This window comes from Photinus pyralis, unplaced genomic scaffold (assembly GCF_008802855.1).
Source record: "Photinus pyralis isolate 1611_PpyrPB1 unplaced genomic scaffold, Ppyr1.3 Ppyr1.4_LG2, whole genome shotgun sequence".
NCBI classification, from domain to species: Eukaryota; Metazoa; Arthropoda; class Insecta; order Coleoptera; family Lampyridae; genus Photinus; species Photinus pyralis.
This window is the reverse complement of record NW_022170403.1, coordinates 2,041,408-2,054,154: the sequence shown is the minus strand read 5'-3', so window position 1 is coordinate 2,054,154 and position 12,747 is coordinate 2,041,408. Positions and strand designations below refer to the sequence as shown.

General features: G+C 36.2%; 2 protein-coding genes across 2 annotated transcripts; one reads left to right on the top strand and one right to left on the bottom strand.

Moving 5' to 3' along the window:
• Positions 1 to 4,691: 4,691 nt before the first annotated feature.
• On the bottom strand, positions 4,692 to 5,793 carry LOC116162691. The gene has a single exon (XM_031476367.1). It carries the CDS (start codon positions 5,791 to 5,793, stop codon positions 4,720 to 4,722), a length of 1,074 nt encoding a protein of 357 aa, XP_031332227.1. The 3' UTR covers positions 4,692 to 4,719.
• A 2,876-nt stretch (positions 5,794 to 8,669) lies between these two features.
• Positions 8,670 to 9,872, top strand: LOC116163060. Its single transcript, XM_031476899.1, has one exon. The coding sequence runs from the start codon at positions 8,670 to 8,672 to the stop codon at positions 9,870 to 9,872; it is 1,203 nt and encodes a 400-aa protein (XP_031332759.1).
• Positions 9,873 to 12,747: the final 2,875 nt, after the last annotated feature.

Genomic DNA, 12,747 nt, shown 5'->3' with positions numbered 1-12,747 from the left:
GCACCGGCTGTATCCGTTTATTTTCGTAGGTATGTAAGTATGGGTTATTTTTGGTACGGTAACTAATCGTTTAGGATTGAGATTGTGGCTGCTCATATGTCCTTATTTATTATTTGTCAATTCGAGAAAATAAATAAATTAGAATTCAGTAGGTACTTGCGTAAACATCGAATTTTTGTTCCAATATAATTTCACGGCACCAGGATTTTTACTCGGTGCCGTGAAATTATTGAAACAAAAATGAATTAATTAATTAATTAATTAATAATTTCTTTAATTTCTTCGATTTCCCGCAACAAAAAATTGCAAATGGTCACATGAATAGACGCAAAATTTTACAATCTACAAAAAAGGAATTTACAACTTCTGTAACATAATTAGGGGAGAAAATATTTCAATCTAAAGAAATTACCATTGAAATACCTATGTCGCGTTAACCGTTTGTTTTGTTAACGTCAACTAATTAGTAATTATTTGCGATAATTCCTCTTAAAGGAAACCAACGACAACTTTTAACGACTGCAGCGTCACTATTTGATGTAATTAATTAATGTCACCCGAATCGATTTTGAACGCGTTATTATTCGGTTGGTGTACGCTGCTTTCTCTCCGAAATGATCATAGTTAACGTACAGAGACGATTATGAAGTTGGCTAGAAGTAGGCCAAAGGCCCTTCGGGCATTAGCACATGAAGAGACTCCAACCACATCGTCAAGTCGAACTGCTACTGGGAAAAAAATGCGCCGTAGAAATACGTACAAGTATAAGCTGAAGATAAAGCATCTAGAAGAGCAGTTGAAAAAGGAAAAGAAAAGAAGCGAAAAATACAAAAAAAGAACACAAAGGCAATCTGCACCATTGGAGTAGGGTAGGTTGGGGAGAGCTAATACACCACCACTCCAAGGTCACCACACGTTCAAGGTCAAGGTCATGATACTTCAAGGTCGAGGTCATGGTTACTTCAAGATTACCACACATTCAAGGTCGAGGTGATTACCACTCTTCAAGTACAGTTAAACGAGTCACCCATCACCAGTATACATAAAACACAAGTAATTTTTAACATATTTATTTTTTAAGATACAGAGCTCATACTTTAAAAAATACAGATATATTGATGTCAAACTGAATATTAAAGAAACACTTTGAAGGTTTTCAATATACGGTGGACAGCTTCGGGATCAGGTGTACCATACTAGTAATTACATATGAAAGTAGCGTTTACTTCACCTCGACATGTCGGCTTTCTCTGTAATAATACTGCGTACACACAATCCTTCGACCAGCGCAGGTGTTCATCTAAAGGAACGTCGCTACTTTTCCACTTGTTGATACGAACGTTACAGAAAATACATTTTACAGTATCACCAACTTGTGTATACACAAATCCAGCACTTGCGAGGGATTTTGGTGATTGCGCTCCTTTCCAAGATTGGTATGATAATAAGCGCTTATCAAAACAGAAGTTGTCGGGCTCCACATCTTCTCCACACATCTTGAAACAATGATTACCACTGCTTGGGCGCTAGCAGCTTTATGTATCCCCTCCACTGTCATCCATCACACTTCAAGGTTAAATCCACCACACAGTCAAGGTTAAATCAATGATTAAATCCACCACACAGTCAAGGTCTCCACACAACCAACGTTACGTGGGGGATTTGGTACTATATAATACACACAATGTAATGCATGGTAGTAGTCACCGATCATGGATAATATCAACTTTTTAAAGCAAACCGTTGATAAATTGAAGAACAATAATACAGTGCCTTTCACGGTTAGTGATGTTAATTTAGTCAATCAATCGCGTTATGAACTTAACAATAGTAAAAGTAAATGGGTGTGTGTTGGACTATCAGTGTACCGTCAATTCACACCAATGGTAAGAATCAGTGGATCCAAGACTGCAGGTGTTTCCTTTGATAAAAGTGAATGGAAATTATTCACAGACAATCAAAACCTTATTACGAATTACTTCTGCTCAACAGAAGGAAAATTGTTACCAATTAAGGTGGGATTCAAAACCATAACGTCTGAAGTGATAAACAATACCAAAGTCATAAAAATCGTTGACAACGGGGAATGTGACATTTATATGGCATTTGGTTCACTTCAACGGTTGTGGTTACTGGCGAATTTAATAACGTACCGTCTGGAAATGTTAACCACATTAGAGTTTGATAATTTTTACAATAAGATTATAAATGCCTCCGCTGAAATGACTGGAGATTACATTGAAAATATAATGAGTATCATTACACCGTTACAGGACTTGCATGACCAGAACACTGCCGTCTTAATGGAAGTGGTACTGTTTGTCAAGGACAAACTCATGTGGGATGCTGAAATTATCAAGTCGTTAAACTAAGTGGGGGAATTGTATATATATTTTGTGCATGTTTCTGTATGAAACACTAGTCATCATGTGGTTTGCTTATAGTCAGCAGAGTTGGCCTGTTGCTTATGATGGATATTCGGCGGTGCAGAGATTACATAGGGAAATGAGGGATTTGTGTTTTGACGCTGAACATGAGCAAGTGTATGGTTTGGGAAGATGGTACAGTGATGAATATTTACATAACCTAGCGGACAAGTACACCAGTGGAGAGAGCTTGTGCCAGGAGTATTTATTAATACACAAGGAAGAAGAAGGAAATGGTTTCACCATCGAAGATCATCCAAGAAACTGCTTTTCGTGCCTTCGACACCTTGTTGAGGATTTAAAATCCAAATCACTTGACAGCTTCGTGAATAACATCGAAAAATATTTACCAAGAGAAGATGTCAACGGGTCGAGTGAAATTTAATGACTCTATAAACACAGTGCGGTATATGGTCGTGTGGAAGTTCGCGCACCATGCAGCTCGGATAGGATTATGGGAACAACATGCAAGAGATACTGAACGTTTTAAAAGGCGAATTATTGAGTTAGACAAAGTTATATCCATTATATTAAGTAAGCAACATAGGGAAGCTATATACATTAGTCGCTTTAGTAATGGTGAATGTATAGAAATGAAACAATAAATTTGTAAAAAAACATTTTATTTTTTATATTATATTACATCTGAGGTAGATATCCAAGAATTATGAGAATTGTCAAATCCTAACCATTTTACAAAGGACTTATCACCTCGTCGACGTATTACACGTTCCACTAAATGAATGTCTGGAAATTTGACAGCCTGCAGTTCTGGTTCGTAAAAGCGACCTTTGATGTCTTGCTGGCGACTATCTCGTAAAATATATGAAATTGGTGTTGATCGTTTTACCATAGCAACTTGAAAAACTTCATAGCTCCAGTTAGGGGTATAACCTTTAGAGAATACACTCCTATGCTTGCTGATACGCACATAATCTCCCACAGCAAACTTGGAGGGTTTGGGATCCATTACTTTACGGTATTTGTAAGATTTACGTAAAATGCTCGCAGAATTTTTATCATTAACTTCATTAGGTTTATATCCAGTAGTTCGATGTTTAGTGGAATTGTACTTTTCAACTATTTGGGGTAAAAGCGATAGCCATTTGTAAGAACCCTGTAAGCTGAATGCCTTCCACATCATTCCTTTAAGAGTTCGATTAACTCGTTCCACAATACTGCTTTTAAGATTAGAATAACTACTATAATGGTTGATGTTGAATTTTTTCATAACGTCACTGAAGTTCTTATTATAAAATTCCTTTCCCATATCAGTTTGTAAATTTTTTGGAAGTTTTCTAAGTCCAGATAACAGTTTATTCATAGCGTCTGCTACGAGTTTTCCATTTTTACGTTTTATAGGATATGCCCAAACAAACTTTGAAAATGCGTTTATAACTACCAAAATGTAGCGAATACCCTTGTTAGTCCCAGCATACGGTATCATTTCAACTAAATCGGCTTGAAATAAATCATTAAGACCTTTGATCACCACAGATCGTCGTGGAAAATTCTTTCTTGTCGGTTTATGTAATTCTTCCACTATCACTTCCTTACTCATTTCTTAAGCTTGGATTGCAATATGACATTCAGATAAAATCCGACACCTACACCAGCAGAGTCGCATGATACACTAAATATATCATTTCTTTTCAATGTCAACCCGATCAACGATGAAGGAGCGTCAAACTTTTTCTCATTTATATTTACTTTACTATCTTTAGGAAACCATGAACAACTAACAACGGTTCCTTCAGTAAGAGGAAATTTATATCTAGTATCTTCTTCACTATGGTAAAGGTAAAACGATGATGCTGTTTTATGCATTATTCCTTTTATTTCAAACTGGTACTCATAAGTATATGTTGACGGGTCATACATATAGTGGTGCGCGTGAATGTGTCGTCCAAATTTGTCGAGAGTCATAATTGTAATGAATTCAAATGCAATAAGAGCGCACCTTTATTCTTCTTGCAAAGGAACATGCAATATGACCTCGAACAAGAATGGCCTCTGTAATTTCTTCTTACAATGTGCTGATATCTGATCATTAAATGTTAACACATGCCCTCTCATTGTAGATGGATCCGTATAGGTTTTTCCAGCAATGTGGACTGTAGCGTCAGATGGAAACCATCTGCACGTTGCAACGATGGCTTTTTTCATTGGGAACAAGTAAATATGGTCTTTTTCCCCATGAATAGTAATTCTACGTGTAAAACTGTGTTGATAACCCATAATTATTAAAGGTAGTTCAAGCGCCATGGTCTTACTGATAAATAAATATACCTTCTCATTGTATTATACCAGAATTACGCAACTCTTCAGTTATGTAAATTATTTCATTATGATTTGCCGTGTTCCCGGCAGACTTAGATCCTAATAACACCCTTAACCAATTCACTAACTTGTTTGGATCATTCCAAGGAACAAATTCTATTTTTTTATTGTTAAGCTGTAGAGTTGATAAAGTACCTCCCCGTTTCGTAGAAAGGGTTAGAGCGCGCTGTCTGAGTGTTGGACCTAGATGTGATGACGAGAATCCGCTTGATGAACTTGATCCTTGCAACAGTGGTTTAATAATTTGAACATACTTTGGTTGACCGTTTCCTTGGATTTGAGCTTTGGCATCATAATGTCGACGTGCTGCACTAGTGCGTATTATAATATCACGATAAGCTTTAGAATCTGCAGATTTAAAGCCAATGGGATTTCTTTTAAAGAGTAGTTCGAATAATCCTGGAGTTCCCTTGTATGTGAAGCGTTCTCCATTAGAAGACACAATCACAATATCTTCCTTAGCAAAATCTAATTCCGAATCACCCACGAAAAATTTGTTTAATGTTGGTTCATAGCGGACGCCATACTTATGGTCATACTCGTTATTCGTGTCCCTAAATATTCCCTCTACATATATCTTTGGCAAACCGTGGTATTGATCGAGAAATTCTTCAAATGCAGGATTCGTTCCTACGTGGGACAATTCCTCGCGCAAGTCGTCAAGTGTCGGTACATCAATATCGTCTTCTGGAGTGGGATCTCCATATTCGCTATCTTCTAAAATGCTAGGCTCATGCAAAACACTGGGTTCATCGATAGAAAAAAGGTTTCTTGCCACCTTTTGGGGAGTGGAAGTTCTCGGAGTTTGTTGGGCAAATATTGGTGATTGACGTTTGACACTTGGTAGTTCTGTTTTGACGGTATCTAACTTAGTAACTGTCAATAGTTGTTTTAGCGGTTGGGTAATGGGTTTAAAGTGTTGCTCTACCATGCGTTCTGTAACCGCCATATCCTGCTTCAAACTGTCATATTTCTGTTTGACAGATTTGCGAGCAAGTATCAGGTCTTTTGCCAAACGCTTTTCCATGATAACTACGATAGACGAAACATAATGGATGTATTTATAGGGATATGTAACAATCGAATCCTTTTCTATATCGGCCAGCGGTAATGTCACTTATTTTATCGAGTACTAGAAATCCATGCTTTTGACTCCAACAATGATGACAAATTTCTTTAAATTGATCAAAAGACATATCTACATTAACGTGATCGTCGTACACGTGCTTTAAGTTGGTTAGGTCTTGCTGAAATAATATAATTAAGTTTGCGTTGTCGCGGATCAGTTGTTTTGGAATCGAGGAGTACGTTTGGCATAAGTAGAAACAGTCATTATTTTGATGTCTACCGAAACAGAAATGTTCACGTATTTCATTCTGTTTATGACACGCTACATCATCAAAGATCATAACCGAATTCTTCCGAGCCAAGTTAGGAGGTATGACATCGGAACTATCATCGTATTCATAAAATCCAATACCCTTCAGTGGCAGTAGTAGTTTACGAAGGTACTCATATTTTGGTTGATATAGGGACTTGCTGTACACATACACGTTTTCAAACCGCAAACCATTCGGATGTTCTAATAACGCTATCATAACATTAGTTTTTCCACATCCTGAAGGACCTACTATTAATCCTCTCCTACATCCCCCCTGCAACAGGTCACTATGTTTTGGATATTGCGTTTCTGTAGAATACGAATCGTAGTTTTTTATAGGTAATTGTATAAGTTGAGGCATAAAGCGGATTGTAGTCATTGTGATACTGAGAGGTTGTTGTCTTGCTCACCACGTATATATACGAGGCTATATAATTGGGAAAAGTGTGTGTGCGATTCGCATATTAAATAAACTCCTTGCAGGAGCAACACCTATCCATGAAGGTTTATTCTCAGAAAATTCATAAAGCTAACCGAAAGGGCAAAGGAGTCCTTAATACTCTTATAAATAAATTACCTGTAGAGTTGCATTTGCCCGGATATCGATATTGTGGTCCAGGAACACGATTACAGAAGCGCCTGGCACGTGGTGACACAGGAGTCAACCCTTTAGACGAAGCTTGTAAGGAACATGATATTGCATACTCAAAGTCTACAGAGTTAAGTGACCGTCATAAGGCGGACAAGGTACTACAACAGAAAGCGTGGACTAGATTTCGCTCCAAAGACGCCAGTTTTGGTGAAAAGGCAGCCGCTCTTACTGTCGCAGGTGCAATGAAGGGAAAGAGAACATTCGGAATGGGTACAAAGGAAAAGAGAAAACGGAACGCTCCTATTACTTTCAATAACGCTATCAAATTAGCTAGAAAACGTATAGGTGGTAAAATACATTCCAATTTACAAACAACCGTCCGAAGAGCTCTCGGTGCATTGAAGAAAAAGAAAATACGTCCCCCAAAACAACGAATTTTACCACTACCTAAGACAGGTGGATTTCTACCCCTTATTCCACTGTTTGCAGCGTTGGGCGCCCTTGGTTCCTTAGGTGGAGGAGCAGCAGCCATAGCAAAAGCAGTAAATTCTGCAAAAGATGCTAGCAAAGCTTTAGAAGAGACGAAACGACATAATCAAGCGATGGAGGCCGCCGCCATTGGAAAAGGTCTTTATCTGAAACCATACAAAAAGGGGCTGGGACTATATTTAAACCCGTATCAAAAAAACTCCCAGTGAAGCTACCACATCGCGCATTAACGGACGTGGACCTTACCAAATATGTCAAAATGCTAAAAATACCAGATTTTCGAGGCATTTACATGCGCAACAGTTTACCATCATCTGTACGTCAAAACGAATGTGGAATCATCAATCTAGATGATAAGGAGAATGAAGGTACACATTGGACGGCATACATCAAACGTGGTAAACACGTCTTGTATTTTGATAGTGTTGGTAATGTGAAACCACCATTAGAACTCGTCCGTTATTTTCGAGGGGTTGGTAGCGGAATTACAATTGAATACAATTATGACCAGCTACAAGCACTCAATACTTACAATTGTGGACATTTAGTGCTACGTTTTTTATACAACAACGCAAGGTGATGTGATTCAGTTACAAAGCAATCGACATGTCGTTCACATTTTCTTTCACTGGAACTAAACCTTTGTTAACGGCAGATTTTAATCCACCTATATTTCTCCATAGTGACAAAGAATACGTTTTGGGTTTAACAAATTTCGAAACGTACAACACAATACAAAACGTAACATCCGCTAATAATCAATTTCAGTTTGGACAAACGACTATAGAAATTCCACCCGGTTGTTATGAAGTAGCTGATTTGGATAAATATATAAAACGCGAGGTTGCAAAATTTGGAGGATTTGTAGATCTGCTCGCTAACAACAATACGCTTAGGGCTACCATTAAGTCAACACAACAAATAGATTTTACAAGTCCTAATTCAATCGGATCGCTCTTGGGATTTGAAAAAATTATTCTCCCTCCAAAAATTACACATACTGCAACAAATCCTGTTGATATTTTGCACATTAATTCGTTACTGGTCGAGTGCAACATTACAACGGGCAACTATAAGAACGGTTCACCTGACCACATCATTTACCAGTTCTTCCCAAACGTTCCTGCAGGTTATAAGATAATAGAGTGTCCACAAAATGTTATTTATTTACCAATAAACGTTACCACCATTTCCAACATAACTCTTAGAATACTCGATCAAGACGGTGCTGTTGTCAATTTCAACGGAGAAGTAATCACGATAGGATTGCACCTCAAGAAAAGTGGATAATGGTGAAATTATATAATCGATGTGGATGTAAACATGAACAAAATAAAAGACCCAAGGTTGCTAGGTTAAAGATTAGTAAACGTCCAACAACCAAACCGTTAACAGCTACCAATAAGGCTTTTCTAAAATCTTTGGGTTTTACCATTTTAAAATGAATATATTAGACGTAAACGAAAAAGTGTTAGTGGACAACAGTATAATAAATTATGAATATCATACACACCAACCGTACACTACGAGATTTGGAAATAATGATGAAATTAGAATTCCAATACAGGAAGACATGTGCACTCTTCCCTCAGAAAGTCACCTCTACATTGAGGGAAGATTACTGCGGCAAGATGGGACTGCATCACTTAACGCAAAATTTGTAAATAATGGCGTTGCATTCCTTTTTAGTGAAATTCGCTATGAAATAAACGGGATAGTCGTCGACTCCATAACTAAAGCAGGGTTATCATCAACTATGAAGGCTTTAGTATCCTTAACTCCTAGTGATAATACGCGTTATCAAAATTGCGGATGGTTCCCGACCAGTACTAGTACAATTACAAACCCAACAGGTCATTTCAACATTTGCATACCGCTAAAGCTTCTATTGGGATTTGCCGAGGACTATAGAAAAGTGATATTAAATATACGACAGGAACTTGTTCTCATACGAAGCAATGCAGATGACGATGCTGTAATATCCACAGTTGCGGATGAAGCTCTTAAAGTAGACATTGAGAAGATCCATTGGAAAGTACCTCACATCATTCCAGCACTTGCGGAAGAATTGGCTTTAACAAAATACATTGATAAAAATTCGGAGACCCAAATCGCGTTTAGAAGTTGGGAAACACACCTATACCCAGCTCTTCCACAAACGGATAAACATACATGGGCTATAAAGACGACAACCAGTTTGGAAACACCTCGATATATCATCATCGGTTTTCAAACAAATCGAGATGGGCAAGTTAGTAAAGATATGAGCCAATTTGATCACTGTGACATTAAAAATGTACGTGTGTTTCTCAATACGGAACGTTATCCTTATGATAATTTAAACATTAATTATGGAAATAATCGGTACGCCACATTATACGACATGTACGCAAAGTTTCAATCGTCTTACTATGGCACAGAAAATCGACCTGTACTAAACCGAAAAGAATTTAAAGAAATCGCTCCTTTAATCGTTGTCGATTGCTCAAATCAAAAAGAAGGTTTGAATTCCAAATCGGTGGTACTGCGAATCGAATTTGAAACTAATGCCAATATCCCAAAAGATACTATAGCCTACTGTTTGATTTTGCACGATCGACTATTTACCTACAACGCATTAACAAAGGCAGTGCGACAAGTTTAAACCTGGTTAGGGAAACTGAAACTATTTTGTCTTATTGTTAGATTAGTATATATATATATATATACCATCTAGAAAACGGAACATTATCAGTCGTAACCTACACTTTACAGAGGAAGCATGGTTGTTGTAGTTGACGTACAAGGATTCAAATCTTCTAAGAATGGTTTTATACCAAAAGAATTAGCAGTTTACAACGGTAATCAATTGGCACATTATGTTTTTAAACCGCCGTTTCCTTGGAGCAACTTGGATGTAGAGTTTCAACGACAAGCCAATTGGTTGATGCATAATCATCATTGCATTAAATGGGAAGAGGGACATACACCACCTCACATGTTTTCCACGATACTGCACCGTCTAATATCGACAAATGAGGATGTGTATGTAAAAGGGAAGGAAAAGGCTGACTTCATCCGTAAAATTTTAACACAAAAAGTTATCGAAGTTGAAGAGGAACCGGCACTACCATCCTTGGAAGCAACATGTTACCATCATTCACGACCAATTTGTCATTGTGCATTGTCAAACGTAACTTATGTTTATAATAATTATATTATGCACTAATTATTGTTGTTGTAAATACTTACATTACAAACTTACTTTTTTAATAAAGACACATCTAAGGTCAATTGTTTTATTCAATATTTTATATTACAGTGGCAAAATATGCAATAAATATACAATAAATAATTACATTAATAAAGACACATTTAAGGTTAATTGTTTTTTACAGTAGTAAAAGTAACAAACTAGAATTACTCTCAAAAATTAACTCATCAAAATATTATAAGCATCGTTTATTATTTCATTAATTTCAATATCTGTACTCGATTCATTTGTAATAACAGGGGTAATTAAATTATTATAAGCATCATTTATTATTTCATTAATTTCTATATCTGTACTCGATGCACTTGTAATAACAGGGGTAACTCTTTCAATTGCTTGTATATCGGCCATAACTACATTTACACTTTCATTTGCTTGTATATCAACCATAACCTCCTTTACACTTTTAATTAAAAAATCTAATCTATCATTTTCAACGTTATCATTGTTTTCACCCAGTACCATCGTTGCAGAGATCAGCCCATTATTGCTTTCATCAAGAGTTGCATATTGTTGAATTTGAAAATGTCCCCAAGCCAAAGTTTTGCAAGTATTTGGGATAATAAACCTTTTATCATCTTTTGAAGAAAGTGAAATTTTATTAATGAGCACAGTGTATATATCATGTAAAGTGGATCGAAATGTAAACATTTTGCAAAATATACTTTTGCTTTCCTGCTGAGCAGCATTTTTATAGTCAAATTCCGTAAGTACTTTTTTGATTACGATTTTCTTTGGCGCCAGCACCATAGAAACATTTAATTGCTTTTCCTGCATATTCATCCTTCATCTTTCCAATAACAGAAATTGAAGTTGGTACCCCATGTAGATTATTAACATAATTTGACGTGTCATATTCGTGTAAATTTTCTCTCATATGTTGATATAAATCATCAGTTTGAACTGCAATAATCAATGAATCAGTGTCCGTATAAAGCAAGGAAACATTACTACCGTATTGAGCACGTAAGACATCATAAAAGAACCTGTATATAACAATTTTGGAAATATCTAATATGGTGAAACCTACATATACGGGCTTATCATAAAGCACTGATAATTTACCCATTTCTACAGCAAATAATTTTTCACTAAATTGAACAAATCTTTTAAAATTGACCTTCGCCACATAGCTCTCCATTCCCAAACGTTTACCGAAATTCTCCCAGTGAGTTAGCAACTTTATTATTTTTCGTCTATCTACATTTTCCATTGTCTTTCCGAAGACGCCATTGTTCATTAGCTTGAAAAAATCTTTTTCAAACTTACTAGGAGAGTTGTTGCGCATTTTTGTATTTAAATCAATGTACCCTCTTAACCAAGGACTTTGATGAAACTTTAATATGCGATGGATTTGTTTTAATACTAAACCGTGATCTAAAGCTTGCTTTAAATTTCTGTAGTGGATAACATAATTTCTTTTATCAAAAAGATTGGGGATTAATTTTTTTTGTCTAGAATTTGGAGGTACAATGTTCTCTGGGCAGAATGGAAGATCATTGTGTAAGGAATGCAAAGACTGAGGGTACTGTAGGTCTACTTCTAATATATAACCCAAATCATCCTCATCACCAACATCAAACAAGTTAAAATTTTGAATTTCTGTTTCACTTAACCATGTAAACCCAGAATGTGGTAAATATTCCCGCATTGCTGATCCATAAAGATTTGTAACATCTAAATACTGAATAAAACTTTTTAAATGTTGGGGATCGTAATCCATAAGATGTTCATTATTGGCAACACTTTTTCTTGTAATACAGGTGCTCACACCACCTCGGATACCTTTTTTGAAGAAATGGTACATATCCATATCTGTGAGTAACTCTAATCGCACTTTGGAATATTTTAACATTGCGTCCCAAGTTAATCCAGGAGCAGTAAAATAGTGCGCGGAATCTAATCCATAAATTTTCATACACAGGTCTCTAAAGTTTTCAAATACATCAGCTAATAATAACACATCACACTTTAAATAAATATCCGAGTATTCTCCTAAATTTTTACAATGGAATACATTATATACATTTAACACTCGATCATACTCCTCCAATGAGATATTTTCCCCCCTCATAATATTATAAAATTGATCATAAGGTGGTATATTTTTTTCATCAAGTTTCTCAAGACAATCTACGTATGAATATGGGAAGCACCCTTTCATTCGTAAAAGCTTAAATTCTTCATCACAATTAAAAAATTTTCTTATTTCAGAGCATTGATCATCTGCTAAATTTCTAGAAAGAACGTCAAGGGATGACGATAA

Coding starts and splice junctions, on each gene's coding strand:
- LOC116163060 (XM_031476899.1), top strand. CDS start 8,670: ATGAATATATTAGACGTAAACGAAAAAGTGTTAGTGGACAACAGTATA.
- LOC116162691 (XM_031476367.1), bottom strand. CDS start 5,793: ATGGAAAAGCGTTTGGCAAAAGACCTGATACTTGCTCGCAAATCTGTC.